The 18948-nt window shown below is 36.2% G+C and overlaps 2 protein-coding genes across 2 annotated transcripts in view; one reads left to right on the top strand and one right to left on the bottom strand.

The window, feature by feature from the left end:
- The window catches only part of LOC138700056 (alpha-2Da adrenergic receptor), a 687508-nt gene that overhangs the window by 366338 nt on the left and 302222 nt on the right, over positions 1-18948 (bottom strand). The window lies entirely within an intron of this gene.
- LOC138700054 (sodium channel protein Nach-like) overlaps positions 1-18948 on the top strand; it is a 198292-nt gene that overhangs the window by 5650 nt on the left and 173694 nt on the right. The window contains exon 2 of the mRNA XM_069826358.1: positions 1165-1283. Within this exon, the coding sequence (XP_069682459.1) occupies positions 1165-1283 (119 nt within the window). The remainder of the gene's footprint in view (positions 1-1164; positions 1284-18948) is intronic.

Below are 18948 nucleotides of genomic sequence, written 5' to 3' on the forward strand. Positions count from 1 at the left end.
AATTTCATTATCGGATACATAAATTACATGCCAGTATGTTCTTTATCGTAACGATTTAAAAATACATCAGCAGAAGCTCTATCTCTCGTGAAATTGATTTCGTATTTTGAAATCGATATAAAATGAATTTTGATTTTAAAATTGCCTTCTTAAAAATTACGATTTAGAGTTGCTACACATTACCTTTGAAATTTTTGTATAGTCTAACAACAATTAGGAGTTAAGCAATAACAGACCAAACAACAAAAAACTTGTTATGGAGATATTGACTATTGAAATAAATATGATTATTTATTAAACATTTTATGCTAGAAGTATTGTAATATTCACACTATTACAAAAGACAGCACAAAAGTAATAAAAAGGCTAACCGATTTTTAATAACATATCAGCAGTTGAGTTACTATTACAGAGAAAAATTAATTCATTTTACGCAATAAACGAATTTTGTTTATAAATGGCAGCAGAATGAAGGTATTACGCTTTTATTTTTTTCTGAGTTAAAAACTCCAGTCAACAACAGATCTGTGCAAATATCTCAACTCTTTACAAATTTTCGGTTGGTCTATTGCTGCGTAACTCCAATTTAAAAGTGATGATAAACATTTTCGGTTCTTCTACGCAATAATATTTTTTTGTTTGTTTTATACTAAAATAGCTACAAAAACGCCACCATTCTACAGTCCATGAGCATTTTCCACAACGGATATTTTTATTTATAACTAGAAACAATCTTAATGCCCGTTCATAAACTACAACCAATAAAGAGAGAAATTCAAAATTCTAGTTAACTGTCTTCTTAAAAATTAGGATTAGATATGCTACACATTACCGAACAAAATATAATTTGATTAAACTGTCAGTCATAGCAACTTATACTAAAAATTATTCATCTGTATTATGTCAGGAACAGAATTATGATTATTTTATAAAAATTGCTCGGAATAATTAAGATAGTTATTTTTCTTTTAAATAACGAACATTTAATTTTCAAAACATTTCTATACATATTGTGATCGACAGAGACCCTTACATTTTACAATAATATTATGCACGAAATAAGTTAAATTATCATATGGGTTATCATACTGTGAAGTTATATTTGAGTGTATTTTCATAATATGTATAATATGTGAAGTACATGAAAGCGTAATTGCATGGCAGATTATGAAGAGGAACAAGGAAAAGGCTGATGTGATCTACTGGTTGAGAGACTTCTGTATATCTACTAGTCAGCATGGCTACAAATACATCGCACTTCCTGGTCAATCAATAACAGAGAGGTGAGTTGTGTTTGTTATGCATAAATAGGAAAAAACACTTTGCTAAATTCACTCCGATAATACCTTGACATTCAATCTCTTTTCAAGGACCAAAATTATTTTAAATCCCATAGTTAACAGATGACAGTAATTTCCTGTTTCTTGCATGTTCAGTAGATGTTCGCATTAGAGTCGGGCAAACAGCCTCTTACTCCCGCTCGTCTCGTAGGCGAGACTGGCTGGCCGATAACGCCAGTTCCGAGAATCGTAATCTCGAGATTGGCACTCTCGGGAACGAGGAATACCGGGTCCCGGCCTGTTATCGCACGGCCGACTTATCGTTACGAAATGCGTACACTGACTGCCGGCTTAATTGCCGCTCATCACTGAAATTCGTGACTCTTTCTGAAATATTAATGTTCATAAAGTAATTTAAGAAGGCACAGCAGTGTGGTATGCAATAATACAGCACATTATGATTGTCGACATTCTTACAGAAGTCACACTATTTTAATGAACTACTTATTGCCTTTCTGGAGAAGCAAAATAATGCAGCACTTTCAGTCGTTACCTAATCCTAAGCTAGTCTAAAACAATAACAAGTTATGGTTGGAGCTATGATATACTTTCTCGCTATCAGCATTTCGTTGACATTGCATATTTAATCATTCGAAGTGTTTTGTATACGCTGTAGTAATGGATAACACACGACTGTATTATTATATTGCGCGTTCACATCTGGATGTTTCGTTGTTATGCAACGGCATCTTCATCAGCATGGGTAATTATTGTGCTGTGTAAGGACGAAATGAAATAATTAATACTTATTTATATTATAAAGGACCAAAGACTCTGGCAAAAGATATTTTTGTTTCCCAACTGATAAAATGCTGCATGTGAAATGGAAACACTTTTGCAAGAGGAAGGACAGATTTACGAAATAGAGTAGATCCTTTCACAAATTGATCATAATTACTTACAAATGCATTTTAAGGAACCCGGAGGTTCATTGCCGCTCTCACATAAGCCCCCCATCGGTCTCTAACCTGAGCAAGATTAATTCAGTCTCTACCATCATATCCATTTTTATATTATCTTCCCATCTACGTCTCTGCCTCTCCAAACGTCCTTTCCCTCCGGCCATCCAACTAACACTCTATATCCATTTCTGGATTCGCCCATACATGCTAGATGTTCTGCCCATTTCAAACCTCTGAATTTAATATTCCTAATTATGTCAGGTGTAGTACAATGCGTGCAGTTCTACGTTGTGCAACTTCCTCCATTCTCCATCCCTCTTAGCCCCAAATATCTTCCTAAGAATCTTATTCTCGAACACCCTTAACCTCTGTTCCTCAAAGTGAGAGTCCAAATTTCACCACCATACAGAACAACCGGTAATGTAACTGTTTTATAAATTCTAACTTTCAAGTTTTTTGAGAGAAGGCTGGGTGACAAAAGCTTCTCAACCGAATAATAACAGGCATTTCCCCCCATATTTATTCTGCGTTTCCTCCTGAGTGTCATTTATATTTGCTTTATCATAACAACAGAGAATAAAAGAAGGTTATTATTATTATTATTATTATTATTATTATTATTAAATTAGTTATTTTACGACGCTTTATCAACTGCTATAGCTATCTAGCGTCTGAATGAGATGACAATGCCAGCGAAATGAGTCCAGGGTCCAGCGCCGAAAGTTACCCAGAATTTGCTCTCAATGGGTTGAGGCGAGAAACCTCAGCCAGGTAAAGGCTGGTTCACAATAAACCGGGAACGGAAACGACAACGAGAAATAATCTATACTAATAATAAATCTGTAAGCGAAATTTTTCTGGTAATTTTCGCTATTCCAAAAATAATTGGTCCTAACATATATAATTAATTAATTATCCTGAAACCGAAAATCGCTTTTTTGAAATTTTTGTTTGTATGTCTGTCTGTCTGTCTGTCTGTCTGGATGTTTGTTACCTTTTCACGCGATAATGGCTGAACGGATTTCGATGAAAATTGGAACATAAATTAAGTTCGTTGTAACTTAGATTTTAGGCTATATGGCATTCAAAATACTTTATTTAAAAGGGGGGTTATAAGGGGGCCTGAAGTAAATAAACCGAAATATCTCGCTTATTATTGATTTTTGTGAAAAATGTTACATAACAAAACTTTCTTTAAAAATGATTTCCGATAAGTTTTATTCCAGGCAAAATTTTGATAGGACTGATATTTAAGTCTGTCTGTCTGTCTGTCTGGATGTTAGTTACCTTTTCAGGCGATAATGGCTGAACGGATTTCAGTGAAAATTTGAATATAAATTAAGTTCGTTGTAACTTAGATTTTAGGCTATGTAGCATTCAAAATACTTTATTTAAAAGGGCGGTTGTAAGGGGGCCTCAATTAAATAAACCAAAATATCTCGCTTATTATTGATTTTGTGAAAAATGTTACATAACAGAAGGTTCTTCAAAAATGATTTTCGATAAGTTTTATTCCAGGCAAAATTTTGATAGCTCTGATATTTAAGGATATAAAAGAGTTTTAAAATAATAATACATTTCCACCGCCGCCTCAGATTGTAGCGTCGTTGTTCCGTAACTGCTATGTGCAAACTATTAAATTTTTCAGTAGGAAGAAAAACAAATTTATTCGTTCTATGGCAGTAGTGCATAGAAGATCGTGAATTTTTACATTTTTACACAATCAACTCTATTAATTTGGAGTGATTTATTAAAGGATGCATTCAAGACTAATTTAGAAAAATGTTAAACGAGTTATATTTGCACCAAATGAGTGGTCTCTGGATCAAAATGATAGCATTTTAATTATTTAAATACAATTTAAATTAAGTAACATATTAAACGATTTATTCTTCTATCAAACACGAATGTTCCCTGGACCCAATGTTCTATTTTAATTATGTAATTACTTTATATTTATTTCTAATAAGTGCAGCGGAGCGCACGGGTACAGCTAGTGTTAAAATAAATGTATTTAAATGTGAACATTCACAATTAACGAGAAGATTAACGGGAACGTGAAAGTTAATTGTGAATGCTCACATTCAAATGTATTTATTTTAACAATATTTCCGTTATCGTTGTCGTTTCCGTTCTCGGTTTATTGTGAACCAGTCTTAACTTGTCCCAACCAAGATTCGAACCGGAAACCGATCGTTTCACAGTCAGGTGTGCTAACCGTTTACTCTACAGCGATTATTATTATTATTATTATTATTATTATTATTATTATTATTATTATTATTATTATTATTATCATTATATCATTATTATTAGTAGTATTACTGTTATCATCACTATCGTAATCATTAGGATGATTAAGATTATGATTATCAGGATTATTATGATGGTTATTATTTATTACTGTCTTGTAAGTTATCATTAGGTACAAGTATTAGAAATCTGATTAATTCTTAATTTGTTATTCTCGTTCCTATAACATAGGATAATTATTGTAAATCATATAGGCCTATATAATTTTATATTTTAACATGGCTAGAATACGATAATGATTGTTCTGTAACAATAATTTATAACGTGCACACCAATAGAAAGTGTAGTTTTCTATAGTATAGGCTGGTTCAGAATAAACCGGGAACGGAAACGAGAACGGAAATAATGTTAAAATAAATGTACAGTATTAAATGTGAGCATTCAGAATAGTTAATTGTGAATGCTTACCTTTAAATACATTTATTTTAAAAATATTTCCGTTCTAGTTCTCGTTGCCGTTTCCGTTCTCGGTTTATTGTGAACCAGCTTTTAATATTTTCATGTTTCATATCATTGTGTTACAAACAATTTTTTTATTTAGTTGCTATAAAAGATAGCCTAATTACTATAAAGTGTAAACCATCTTGGACTATATAGCCTCATTTTCAACTATCTTTATTAAAATATCAATTAATACTATCCGTCCAATAACGAGTTTTCATGCGTTGAAAGGTTCCGTACAAATTTTACGGAACAAACGTTTGAGTCATGAGTCCTGCGCTAACAGGTTAACTCGCAGTTATTCGAGAACCAGTAAAAATTTTGAGTGGCCATCACTTTTAAAAGTAATTTCCATCCTTTCTCAACATTTCTCTCGCTTTGACCCCCCATCTAACGTGAAAAACAAAAAAGTTTTCAAAGGTGAAAGGTGAAGTTGCAAATGTCTATTCTGAACACATCAATCTCCATCGAAGTTAATATTTTTTTTCTCACTTTCCAAAAAATATTTTCAGTTCGATTTTTTTCCTATGTTTTCCTTAGACATTGAGCTATCAATCCAAAAAATTACAGCGCGATTGATTAAGTATTATAGGAGCTACGACATGATATATATTTAAAGAACCGGGAAATGCATAAGCCAATGCTTCCTATAGGAGCACGGCCCGAGCGATATTGCTTGCTTATCAGTACAACAGTCCCGCATAGACGTCCGAGACTGTCGGGAGTGATCTAGTATCGGTAATCTCGGGAGCAAGAGAATCTCGTGTTCTCTATCAATGAGTCATTTGGCTACGTTAGGTACTCGCGCACTGGGCGAGACTGCGGTGATTACGCAACCGAGAACGGGCGATAATATGAGGCAGTCTGCCCGACTCTAGTTCGCATAATGCATGTACACCTATTTACTATTATTTTTACGGTACCACTATATTGTTATGAGTAGTAGTAGTAGTAGTAGTGGTGGTGGTGGTGGTGGTGGTCGTAGTAGTAGTAGTAGTAGTAGTAGCAGTATTAGTAATAGTAGTAGTAGTAGTAGCAGCAGCAGTATTAGTTGTAGTAGTAGTAGCAGTAGTAGTAGCAGCAGTATTAGTAGTAGTAGCAGCAGTATTAGTAGTAGTCGCTGTAACAGTATTAGTATTAGTAGTAGTAGCAGTAGCAGTAGTGGTAGTGGTGGTGATAGTAGTAGCAGCAATATTAGGCTAGTAGTAGTAGTAGTAGTAGTAGTAGTAGTAGTAGTAGTAGTAGTAGTGGTGGTGGTGGTGGTGGTGGTCGTAGTAGTAGTAGTAGTAGTAGCAGTATTAGTAATAGTAGTAGTAGTAATAGCAGCAGCAGTATTAGTTGTAGTAGTAGTAGCAGTAGTAGTAGCAGCAGTATTAGTAGTAGTAGCAGCAGTATTAGTAGTAGTCGCTGTAACAGTATTAGTATTAGTAGTAGTAGCAGTAGCAGTAGTGGTAGTGGTGGTGATAGTAGTAGCAGCAATATTAGGCTAGTAGTAGTAGTAGTAGTAGTAGTAGTAGTAGTAGTAGTAGTAGTAATAGTAGTAGTAGTAGTAGTAGTAGTATTAGTAATAGTAGTAGTAGTAGTAGTATTAGTAATAGTATTAGCAGTAGCAGTATTAGTATTAGTAGTAGCAGCAGTATTAGTATTAGTAGTAGCAGCAGCAGTATTAGTAGTAGTAGCTGTAACAGTATTAGTAGCAGCAGCAGTAGTAGTTGTAGGCTAGTAGTAGCAGTAGTAGTAGTAGTAGTAGCAGTATTAGTAGTAGTGATGTTCTTTGTTGGGTTTTTGTTCCGGCATTCTGATACAATCTCACGTCACTCAAGCAGGTCTACTATTGAGGAGTGCCGAATGTTCACTCTATCTGCTCCTTATAGACAGTCGAGACACCCTGCAACAGGATGTATTTTGTAAACAATGTATATAGAAATTATTTACTACCCTCACACAGCAATACTTTTCTTCAGCCCTAGTCATTCATTTAGTTGCAAAACAGTGTCTGTAATAGCTTAGTTGTTACTGTTCGTGTTAAGTGTCTTTATCGATCACTCAAATGGGACGAAGAGAATGAATGATTTGAGGAGGTATTTCATGAATCAAGGTCATAGTAAACAAGAAATAAGAGAGGATAGCAGGCAAACTAGTCTCAGATTCGATCTTTTCCAGGGATGTATTTCAGGCCCAGCGGGCTCCCGGGGGCACCAGGCGGTTTTCTGATTTTCACATTATCGTCAAATTTTATAATTATAAAAATAATGTTTTATTCATATTTAAACAATTTCATAGTGAGGTCTACTCCATGACCTAACAACCTCTTGACCTAGATTAAACTCATGTACTTTCTTCTGACATTTCACAGGTATTCCTCTGGAAATGGAAATAAAATTGAAATGATGATGATGACGATAGATACGATGATGAAGGTGGTTACTGACGGTACTACCGAAATCCCAGAACTAAGGCTTTTTTTAAAGAAATACAACACTCATCATTGCATATTTATTTCGAAAGTTAATTTTCAGGAAAGTCATTATATCAGGAAAAACTAGTGCAAGAAACAATTTTCCTTCTCCGAATTCAGAGCTAAGAAACTATACCTTATGTGAAATGTGAAAGGAATGATTCAGGACAAAATTTGATTCTTTTCAAAAGGGTTTAAACTGTTTTATTCACGTTTTAATTTATCCTTGGGAAGTCCATATAATATACTAGTGTAAGTCTATCCTCCATAGTCTCCTAAGTTTTGCCTTAGGTCCGTTTCAAAAAAACTAAGTTCATTAAATCTATAAAACAAACAGACTGGCTCCAAATACTTAAGAGAAGTGTCAAAACGATTTAAACTACATAATGAAATAAAATATGTAGGGATTAAGAGCGTCAAATTTGTTTGATCAGGTTTTTGTCATTTTTCTCGTAACTTGTCATTTTTACTTTGCCCAGTTTGAAACCCACCTCTTCAATAGCAGACCTAATATTAAAAATTATTGCTTAGGTTAAGAAATGTAATACAACTTACTTACAAATAGCTTTTAAGGAACCCGTATGTTCATTGCCGCCCTCACATAAGCCCGACATCGGTCCCTATCCTGTGCAAGATTAATCCGGTCTCTATCATCAGATCCCACCTTCCTAAAATACATTTTAATATTATCCTCCCATCTACGTCTCGGTCTCCCCAAAGGTGTTCTTCCCTCTGACCTCCCAACTAACACTCTATATGCATTTCTGGATTCGCCCATACGTGCTACATGCCCTGCCCATCTCAAACGTCTGGATTTAATGTTCCTAATTATGTCAGGTGAAGAACACAATGCATGCAGTTCTGCGTTGTGTAACTTTCTCCATTCTCGTGTAACTTCATCCCTCTTAGCCCTAAATATTTTCCTAAGAACCTTATTCTCAAACACTCTTAATCTCTGTTCCTCTCTCAAAGTGAGAGTCCAAGTTTCACAACCATACAGAACAACTGGTAATATAACTGTTTTATAAATTCTAACTTTCAGATTTTTTGACAGCGGAGTAGATGACAAAAGCTTCTCAACCGAATAATAACAGGTATTTTCCATATTTATTCTGCGTTTAATTTCCTCTCGAGTGTCATTTATATTTGTTACTGTTACTCCAAGATATTTGAATTTTTCCACCTCTTCGAAAGATAAATCTCCAATTTTTATATTCACATTTCGTACAATATTCTGGTCACGAGACATAATCATATACTTCGTCTTTTTGGGGTTTACTTCCAAACCTATCTCTTTACTTGCTTCAAGTAAAATTTCCGTGTTTTCCCTAATCGTTTGTGGATTTTCTCCTAACATATTCATGTCATCTGCATAGACAAGAAGCTGATGTAACCTGTTCAATTCCAAACCCTCTCTGTTATCCTGAAGATTCCTAATGGCATATTCTACATCGAAGTTTAGAACTGTAATAAAGTAAATAAATCGCTACAACGACTAATTTATTGGTAATAATTAACTAAGCATTAAATCCAATTATAAAAAATTAGGTGGCAATCGGAGACCTCTCGATCTATATTCGAATGCTCTACCACTGAGCTAAACTACCGCTTACTTATAATATGTTAAAGTTTTACAATTACAGTGAAGGGAATACAGCAGAAACTTGAAATTGAAGTTACATTAGTAAGAACGTACCTATCTGTCCCACAACACAATAAATCACTAACAATTGGCTCTTTTTTCACTCACTTAGTACGAACAGGCGCGAGAAGTGTTAGAAAGAACACATTGTTTATACGTTTCTAAAAATAGTTTGCCGCTGATAAAACAGTAGAACTATTACTCACAACATTCTCATTCACATTCACATTCACCTATGCTTAACTAAACAAGTCGAAATTTGATTTTTGTCTACCTAGATGGGCAAATTGCATACTGTGCAGCGACTCGAATCCTTCAAACACCAGATTACTAAAACAAGGAGGTCTAACTACCTGCATCACTTCTGATTTCCTGAACTGTATGTAAAATAATTCTATTTTCTTCTATATATCAGGCGTTCCGCAGTCAGTTTCTACTTCAGAGAACATTAAACTCGTACAAAGTTACAATAATTACGTGACTGCTAGTGCTTCGGTAGTCTATTTGCGTGCTCCTCACGACTAGCACAATGTCCCGGCATCACGCCACCGACTGGAGTGGCATTCATTCGGTTGAAAATCTACTTATAGTACAGTGGGGCTCTATGGAGTGAGCAATACTTTATTTCCATGTATCGTTGGAAAATGAAATTCACAGGAATTATTGACCTTAAAGCTATTTCAAGCAGAAAAGTATTGCAATTTTTCTATTGTACCTTCGTTCTTTATCTGATAACTAGGGGGTGGATGTTGATGACCCAAAAATCTACTTAAAATGATCATTAAAATGCCCTTAAGCTAATGAAAAAATGACATGAAATTAAAAGAAAATAACATTTAAATATTATTCACCGTACTTGCACCACAACTTCTTAAAAATTAGTAATCTTGTTTCAATGACTGCCCTGCAAATTTCGGAGAGAGGAGTCAACTTCCTGGAATTTGGCTAAGGTGAAGGAAAAGAACATGTAACAAAATGAAAGGTTTCAGGGAAAACTTTAGATTTTAATGAGAGTTTACAATGTGTTTCAATCAGGAGTGGTCCATGTCAGTACCTTCATTATCCTGTCCTCCTTCCGCGCTTCACTTTTGTTACCAAACAGCACAAAACAAGGCGACACGTCGGCCGCGTTCACGCCGCGGTCCGCACTAATAAGAGCCAATCAGCGCACAGCTCCTCTGCTGACTACTCCCTCTGACACTATAAATTAAGGAGCTGGGTACCCTTAGTTATGTCATCCTGCCTAAGGTTTTTCCGTGGTTTTCCTAAGGCGCTAAGACAAATGTCGGGATGAGCCCTAAAAGAAATGGGCCATGGACCTGCACTCATATCCCCATGACCCCGGAAATTTTTCTAAATTTAATTAATGATTACCTTAATCAATCACCTCCTACCTAATAGCCTAATTGGCTAGTTTCTTATATGAGACAACTCATCCTGCCTAAGGTATTCCGTGGTTTTTCTCAGGCGTAAAAAAAGTTGGGATGAGCCCTAAAAGAAATGGGCCACGGACCTATATGCCCTTCCCCATATATTTCCCCCTTTCCTAACAACGACGTAATGCCCTAGTTCAGAACCTATAAACAGCCTATTAAATGTGCGAGGTTATTCATTAGTCGCAATGCGAAAGGACAGGGAACCTTTCAATTTGCAGATTCAGACTTATTCACGGCGTTTCTTCTGGCGGCCTTCACCTGCCTTGTCGTCGAACAACAGATGACAGAGTCTTCTCGGCTCCTTGCAATGTGAAATGGCAAAGCCCCTTTCAATGTGCAAGAAAACACCTAGCTTCCTAACGGCAAACAAACGAGTCTTCTCAACTCTTCTTGCACTGCGATATGACACAGTTCATTTCAATGTGCAGATTACACCAGCCATTTCTTCCTCATCCCGTCATGTGATCACAAGTGAGACAAGTGGCCAACAGGCTTGGAGCTCACATATTTAGTTCTTACAGCCCCGAAACCCTTGCAAGGACGCGTTTGCGTACCTTTTAAATTTTATCCTCCCAATTCTCCTCATTCAATTCAATTCAATTCAATTCAATTCAATTCAATTCAATTCCCTTAGTTATCATTTAACCCTGAAGATGAGGAAGATGAACATCCTCGAAACGTCGGTAGATCACCAATTTATGACCTGGCTGGAAGCCCGAGAAAATTTTGAGTTAACTTTATACAATATTTCACTATTACTTTATAGTACTCCAAATCCCTTGCCCTGCTTATAATCAACTTCATAAAGTTCTTAGCAGTTTTATCTTATACAAAAGTGATATAAATTATATTTCCCCAGTTTGTAGGTCGAATATATTTGTTTCTTGTGAAATAAAAAGTACGAACATTTAAATATCAACTCGCAATCGTGTTTTGCATATGACACATCTGTTCACGAGCTGCTGCGACTTCTTTGTCAATTAATTACATGTCTAAATAAAATCCCAGTGCTTTATGAAATATACATCGAAGCAATGCCACTATGTACTGTAAATGTGATTATTCATAGATGATCACTAACAAGTATTAATAGCAGTGGTGCATCCTCAAAGTGTGTTGCAGCTACACTAAGTGACGGCTCCATTAATAGTACATCAGAGTGCGTGCGGGGATGGCCAGGGATTGATGGCTCTCCCAGTAACCTGTTGCATATTGTCGGTCATTTTAATGAGTGTGCAACATACGTAGTGCGGACCGTATCGGAATTAACTTGCTGACTGACAGAACAAATCCCCAAATCACAGGAAACCAGAATCCAGAGAATAACAACACTCGGTCCAGGATGATTCTGACAAATCACTTGAAATACTAGCCCGTCAGAATGATCACAAATGTAACCATTTTATCAACGACTCACTGAATATTAATAACGTTGGTCTATATTGCAGAATATGCATAAAATGTGTAAGTATTACTCATTCACTGATGGACGTAACTTATCTGTAACATCCGTGACAAAATGTGTGTAGCATTCGTGACATGGAAGAAACAGTTACAAAATATTTACCGATTATATTTTTGTGAACTATTTGGATGCCATACGTTCTGCATACCTAATTAAGAATATGACATTTCACAAATTAAAAATACGTTCAATCAAAGTGTGAACAATTAATTGAACTCCTCTCAATCTTAAAAACATGGTATTTTACAAATTAAAAATACGTTCAGTCAAAATGTGAACAAATAATTAAACTACTATCAATCTCAAAAACATGCTGTTTTACAAATTAAAAATACGTTCAATCAAAGTGTGAACAATTAATTAAACTATCAATCTTAAAAACATGGTATTTTACAAATTAAAAATATGTTGAGTTGAAATGTGAACAAATAATTAAACTACTATCAATCTTAAAAACATGCTGTTTTACAAATTAAAAATACGTTCAATCAAAATGTGAACAATTAATTAAATTATTATCAATCTTAAAAACGTGGGAATTTACAAATTAAAAATATAATTATAAGATATAATTAAATTTCACTAGATATTTTGTTTGGTAGACCGATACGTACTGTCTATTTTGGCAGCTTATATCGATTATAACCTGTATGTTTGTGTGTGTGTGTGTGTGTGTGTATCTGTTTACGTGTGTGTTTTAAAACACAAATGTCATCGTTATCTATAAGGATTAAGCCCATTCTTCCCTGTTCTCTTTCTCTCTATCTTAATTCAGGTAAATCTATTGCATTCGAGATTCGCGTGATAACATTGCTCCCTTAGTAAAGGAAGTAAAGATTGAGTCCTGTGTCATAAATTTAATGCACGCAAAGAACTCTGTCTAAAAATGAGAGGCCATCTCTCGCTAAAGTAGCACAATGAGCCCATCAGTCTGCTTTTCCCTCCTCCACCTGCGATCCATATTATCCCCTAGAAGTGAAATATGAATCCCCTACTTTGTGCCGGAGGGCATGTTACAATATTGATAGGCAAGGATGAACACTTCTTATACGGCAATGATGGTCGAGTATAAGACAAAGGAGAGCTAGTGAATCCGGACACAACCTGCCTAAACCACAAATTTTAAATCATCTATGTTTTATCGTGAATGATCGAAGCTCTGTTTTACTCAATGAAAAGTTCATCCGAGAAATTCCTCAGAGTTAATTTCGTAATACGTGTCGGTAGATTAGTTTTCATTGTTTTTGGCACAGAAGGTGATAATTGATAATTATTGATAGAGACACTGGCTAATACAATACTCTCTTATCAGGCAGTACATCTCACTTGATATCTTGTGTCCGAGAAGAGAAAGAACAATTGTTTGTGTACATCTGAAGTAAGACAGGTGGCCTGAGTGGCATTTGTGATTCCAACTCTGACAGGTGGGTCATCCTTCTTGAACTCCTGACAGAACCGAGTCCCATTTCGCGGACACGTAGCCTGATAAGCTCCAGGGACCCGGAGCTCCAAGCCCCCCTAATCAGCCGACGCTGAGAGGTGGACCATTCTGCTTCATTCCCCGATAGAGCCAGGTCCCGTTCTCACACAAAGATATGCTTCAGTGGCCCAGAGCTATATCGGCATCGGAAACCCGTACTACCACCAAGACTTCATCGCAGCCTATTTTTGCTATTGCATATGATAGATAGAATGAAGGGGAGGTGGAGAGTGTTGGTGAAATGATAGAGGAAAATGGGAGTACCCAGAGAAAACCCCTGTATAACGTCTGCTTTGTCCATCATAAATTCCATCATGACCTGGCCGGGGATCGAACACGGGCCGCCTGAATTGAAGACCAGCGGGCTAGCACTTGAGCCACAGACGCGGCTAACCATATGCTTTTTTCCGTTAGTTATAGATCGCGCCACCGTTTTTGGCATGTGAAATAATTGATAGGAACCTTAAGTGTGAGTGTCTTGCCTTTGTAGCAGTCTGTGGGCGATAAAGCTGACAATTGTGATTGGCAGGTTGTTGATGTGACATGTATTTAGGAGGAGGTACCGTTCTCAGCTGCAGTGATAGCAGAATCTGACTGGACACTGTATTCAAGGACACACCGCAGGAAATTTAAGTGCGAGTATCTTACTTTTGCCGCAGTCGGACAGCAAGACTGACAATTGTGGTTGGCAGATTGCTGACGTGACGTGTATAGGAGGTAGTACCATTCTCAGCTACACTATCAACAGATGCTCGCAGACTGTGCATTGTACTCAAGGACACGCGCCAGAAACGCTGGCGTCAGCAATAGCTCAGAACTGGATAATCACAACAGACGGGTCACAGTGACTCCGACCGCCTATTAGTGGGTAACGAAATTTTTGCACTTCTTATCTAAATTCACCATGTTTAGTAGTAGTAGTAGTAGTAGTAGTAGTAGTAGTAGTAGTAGTAGTAGTAGTAGTAGTAGTAGTAGTAGTAGTAGTAGTAGTAGTAGTCACACCTCTGGGTGAGGAGCAAGGTAGTTCGCATAAATGTAGATACGTAAATTCAATATCAGTGACAGATCGGGGGAAATCACCATCTGTCTTAATTTGTTATGGATTTGTGGTCCGATTTATTAACTTACAAGGGAGGCTTACCAAGTGATAATGGGTTTTCACAACAATTTTTCCGCCATACGTTCCATTTGAAATAAGAAACCTCCCTAAAAATTTCTACATCCGGAGAAGGTTTAGTCTTCGAGATATGATTTTTAAAAATAATCACTTGGAAAAATTTCATTCGGAAGTTCTCTGAGAAAGTTTTGTTACTTGGCACCGAATATTATATTGCAGCAGAGAGATAACGTGACAAAATTGCAGTTCTTAACATATAATCAGTTTTCATGTTTAAATATGACTGATATAAAGCCGGGTAACTCGACAACAAACCTGATAAATTCGTCACTCCTGTAGAATTCTGTTTTCACGTTGATGTATAGAGCTACTCTAGAGCCGACTACTGCTGTTGTTGTTGTCCTGTCAACTGTCTGAAGACAGGTCTGAACTCATAAATGATACCAATAAGCCACCACTTACGAGGCAACTAAGCCAGGAGAAACTTTTTTTTTTTTCTGAAATGTTCGCGGTGCAAAGTTTCACTGTTTTTTGAGCATTTTTACGATTTCCACTACTGTAATCAGTAGTCAGTAATTTCAAGTATGCTTACATTTCCTTATCATTTCTTCATAGACTGTTCTATAGTCAATTTTATGAATATTGTTTATCTTGTATGTCATTTTCTTAACTTATTTTATTTAAAAAGGATTTGACAGTTCGGTATGCAGCAAGATTAGATTTATTGTCTGATACGTGTAGCACATAGCACTGTTTGCATTAGCTGTTTTAGCTCTGGATTGAAGAATATGAAAAAATCATATCTCGAAAGCTAGGCCGTATCCGGATGTAGAGATATATAGAGAGGTTTTTTATTTCAAATGGAACGTATGGAGGAAAATTCACTGTGGAAATCCATTATCACTTGGTGAACTTACCTGGTTAGTTTCCGCAGACAGACATGGACCTTCATCGGAATTGAGTATCTCTTTGTGTGTTTCTTTCCTATAGAATTTATCCAGAAAATTTTACTAGCTTGCAGGTTGTGTGTTATAGTACCACCTGAGGACAGATGAGTGTGCATTTTCTATGTGATGCCCCGTACTGCCTAAAGCGAAAGACAGTCTCCACATAACGGGTGTTTCACTTTATGTGCGAATGCGGGAAAGAAATCCACGGACTTCTTTAAAATTCATGGATAAAAAATTATTTTAATTATGTAACATTCTTTCACTGATTTGAGTATCTATACTTCTTCTTCTTCTTCTTCTTCTTCTTCCTCTTAGTTTAACCTCTCCCTTTTAGGTGCATTTACACGACCTACGCCCCCGGGCCTTACAGGGCCGCGAGAATCTATACAACGAACTATATAAAATATATCTGTACAACATCGGTTTTAGTTGTTTTTATAAATTCTAAAACGAATTAAAGATTTTCTTGTTACCATTACACCGCTCAGAAAACTCTTGCAGTCTAATTAATTTGTATGATAAATAGATATATTTATTTGTAGTGAGACGTACTGGACAAATTAGGTCAAATTTTATTTTTAAACGGTAAATGGATATTCATTTTCTCCATCTCCAGTTACAGCTTCATAAGTTCTTGCTCTGATTTAATGAAATGTATCGCTGCGGAACAAGCTCGCACGCAGAACATGAGCTGGCAATGAGGCGAACATGTACCGTACTGAATTAATGAACACGGCACGGAAACCTAACGCAAATAAGTAACACTGTTTTTAATTAAACATGTGCATAAAATATATGAATATACAAGATATAATGTTAACGAGAGGTATTATGTCAATAAAAATGCAACAGAGTTTTTAGGTTTGTACGAAATATTAATTAAAATAAGGTAAAAGTTAGTTTAAATAGATTAGTGCAACAACTTTTGGCAATAAAAAAATTCCTTGCCTCCGTCCACAATCGTATCTTCTTCCTTCAATTCCATAATGAATAGGCTACAATTTATTACATTCTTATATATAAATGCATTATTTTAATTTCTCAAAATAAGACACACACAAACGTGTGTGTGTGTGTGTGTGTGTGTGTGTGTATACAGACTGTTTCCGGGCTGGTGTTACAAACTTTCAGGGATAATGAGGAAGGGCACATGTATCAATTTGAGATAAGGAACCCTGGTCCGGAAATGACTGAGTCGAAAGTTACAAGCAAAAATAGTTGTGTGGAAATGGAATTGTAATTTCGCAACACGTGCCCTCCTTTCCTTAACCTTTGGAACATTCGTGGAAAGACAGTATGGGCCGGATGTCTCCCACGTGGATACTTGTGCCGATACAATCTGTGAGCTTGTCTACTGTTCCCATTGGCTCATCCGTATTCGAAAATCAAGTCTGCATATTCCGCTCTCGTGAACTCCATTCCGCTCTCGTGAACACGAGGACTGATCGATTGGATACTGCAACTTGTACACATACACTGCTGTCTACAGAAGTTCATATCAGGACCGACTATGTCCGTTACACATTACGCTATCTGCATTGCTTTAGTGTAGTTTACTGTCCACACCCCTCAAACAGCGGATTCAACAAAATACTGTAGGTAGACAACGTAAACAACGTCAGATGAATACAGTATGTGTTAAGATGTACAGATAAATACACACAAATAAGGTGTATAGAGGAATGAAATTATTCCATTTGCACACAAAAATTTTTGCTTGTAACTTTCTACTCGGTCATTTCCAGACCTGGGTTCCTTATCTCAAATTGATACGTGTCCCCTTCCCCATCATTTCTGAAAGTTTGTAACACTAGCCCGAACTACTGTATAAACAGAGTAATTCACGAGGATTTACCGACCTTTACGGAGCTTATTTTCGAAGACATTCTGAGCAAAAAATGTCATATAAACATGGGTGCTATTCCCAATATTTACAGAGTTACGCTTCGCTATTGGAACGCATTGCTGTGAACGCGTGATCTTGGTCAGCGTGCAGTCAGCAGCCAGCGCGAGCGCTACGGAAATCAAAGATAGCCGTATGCAGTTACGTAGAGCGACGAGTGTAGTTCACAAGCGTGCGGCCTAGTGTACTCAAGCGGACGGCGACATTTTTTTTAAATGTGTTGTAAATTCTCCAAGACTAAATTAGGATGCAAAATTGAACTGTAAATAATTAAGTCGGTGGAAGTGGTGCGATTTGTAATAATTGCTGTGATAGTGCGTAAAGATAATGTAATTTTCTACTTAAAAATAGAAAAAGATATCTGTACGAAGCAACTAAGGAGTTCACAGCATATTTTTAGCTTCATAATACTTGCCAATTAAAGAAATGATACTTCTGAATGTTTCATTCTCTATTTGTATTATTCTTTTACCTTCAAACTAAAGAAAAATCGTATTTTACAAACAACTTTAAATTAGTGTAACTCTGAAAATATTAGGAATATGAACTATGTTTATATGACTTTTTTGCTGAAAATGTCTTCAGAAATAAGGCCCGTACAGGATGGTAAATCCTCGTGAATCACTCTGTATATATTCGTTTTAACACCTTCGTGCTGTATAACTTACAAATCAATCGCTGCAGGGAAGAGAACGATTCTAAGGACCACACACACTAGACACCGACACATATGGGCGGGTTGGCTGCCAAGTGATGTATGTCCAATCTTCTATGTTTTCAGGAGAGCAAATTTAAAGTCTGCATTTTACTGTAAATTCAGAATTGTATATGTCTTGAGTAAATAATGGCTTGGCAATATGTGGAACATACATACTTCCAATTAGAAGTTATAAATCTATCTTGCACCTGTTTTAACTACCTCAAAAGTGAACTTTTCAAAGTCATGATCTTGAAAAAAAAATAGCGTTCCCCTAATTGAAACAAAAATAAATTGGAAAATGAAATGAGATTCAATAAAAGTTGAAAGCTTACTCAAAAACAGAGTTGTTGTTTCTTGTTAAGAAACACAAACAAAAATTAACATTGAAAAGAACAAAATAAAAATTCATACGATGTCATCTGATATCATGACTTCATCAACTTATTCATCGTCATCGGAAACAGTTCAAGGATCAGAGTTTAAGCCGAGAAAAAAAGAATGGTGACAAGGCGGTATAAATTGCAACAGATCCCCTATATATTTTTTCTTTGCTTTTGTGACGAATCTTCCATCAGGGCGAGTCGTTTGAAGTTGATGCCGAATCGGGCACATTGACGGTCGCCAGTTCTGTCGCGACCTTTTCTCACGTCAAGCTCTTCAAACTCAACTATTTCGTTCAGATTTTCTTTATAAAGGATAAAGGTTCCATGCGCCTTACTGTACTTGATATGACGAATTTTCAGCCGGTTGCTTTCATTTTCAGCCAGATTTTGCTTTTACTTCGTGACACTGTTGAAGACC

Source organism: Periplaneta americana, chromosome 5 (assembly GCF_040183065.1).
Source record: "Periplaneta americana isolate PAMFEO1 chromosome 5, P.americana_PAMFEO1_priV1, whole genome shotgun sequence".
Lineage (NCBI taxonomy): Eukaryota > Metazoa > Arthropoda > Insecta > Blattodea > Blattidae > Periplaneta > Periplaneta americana.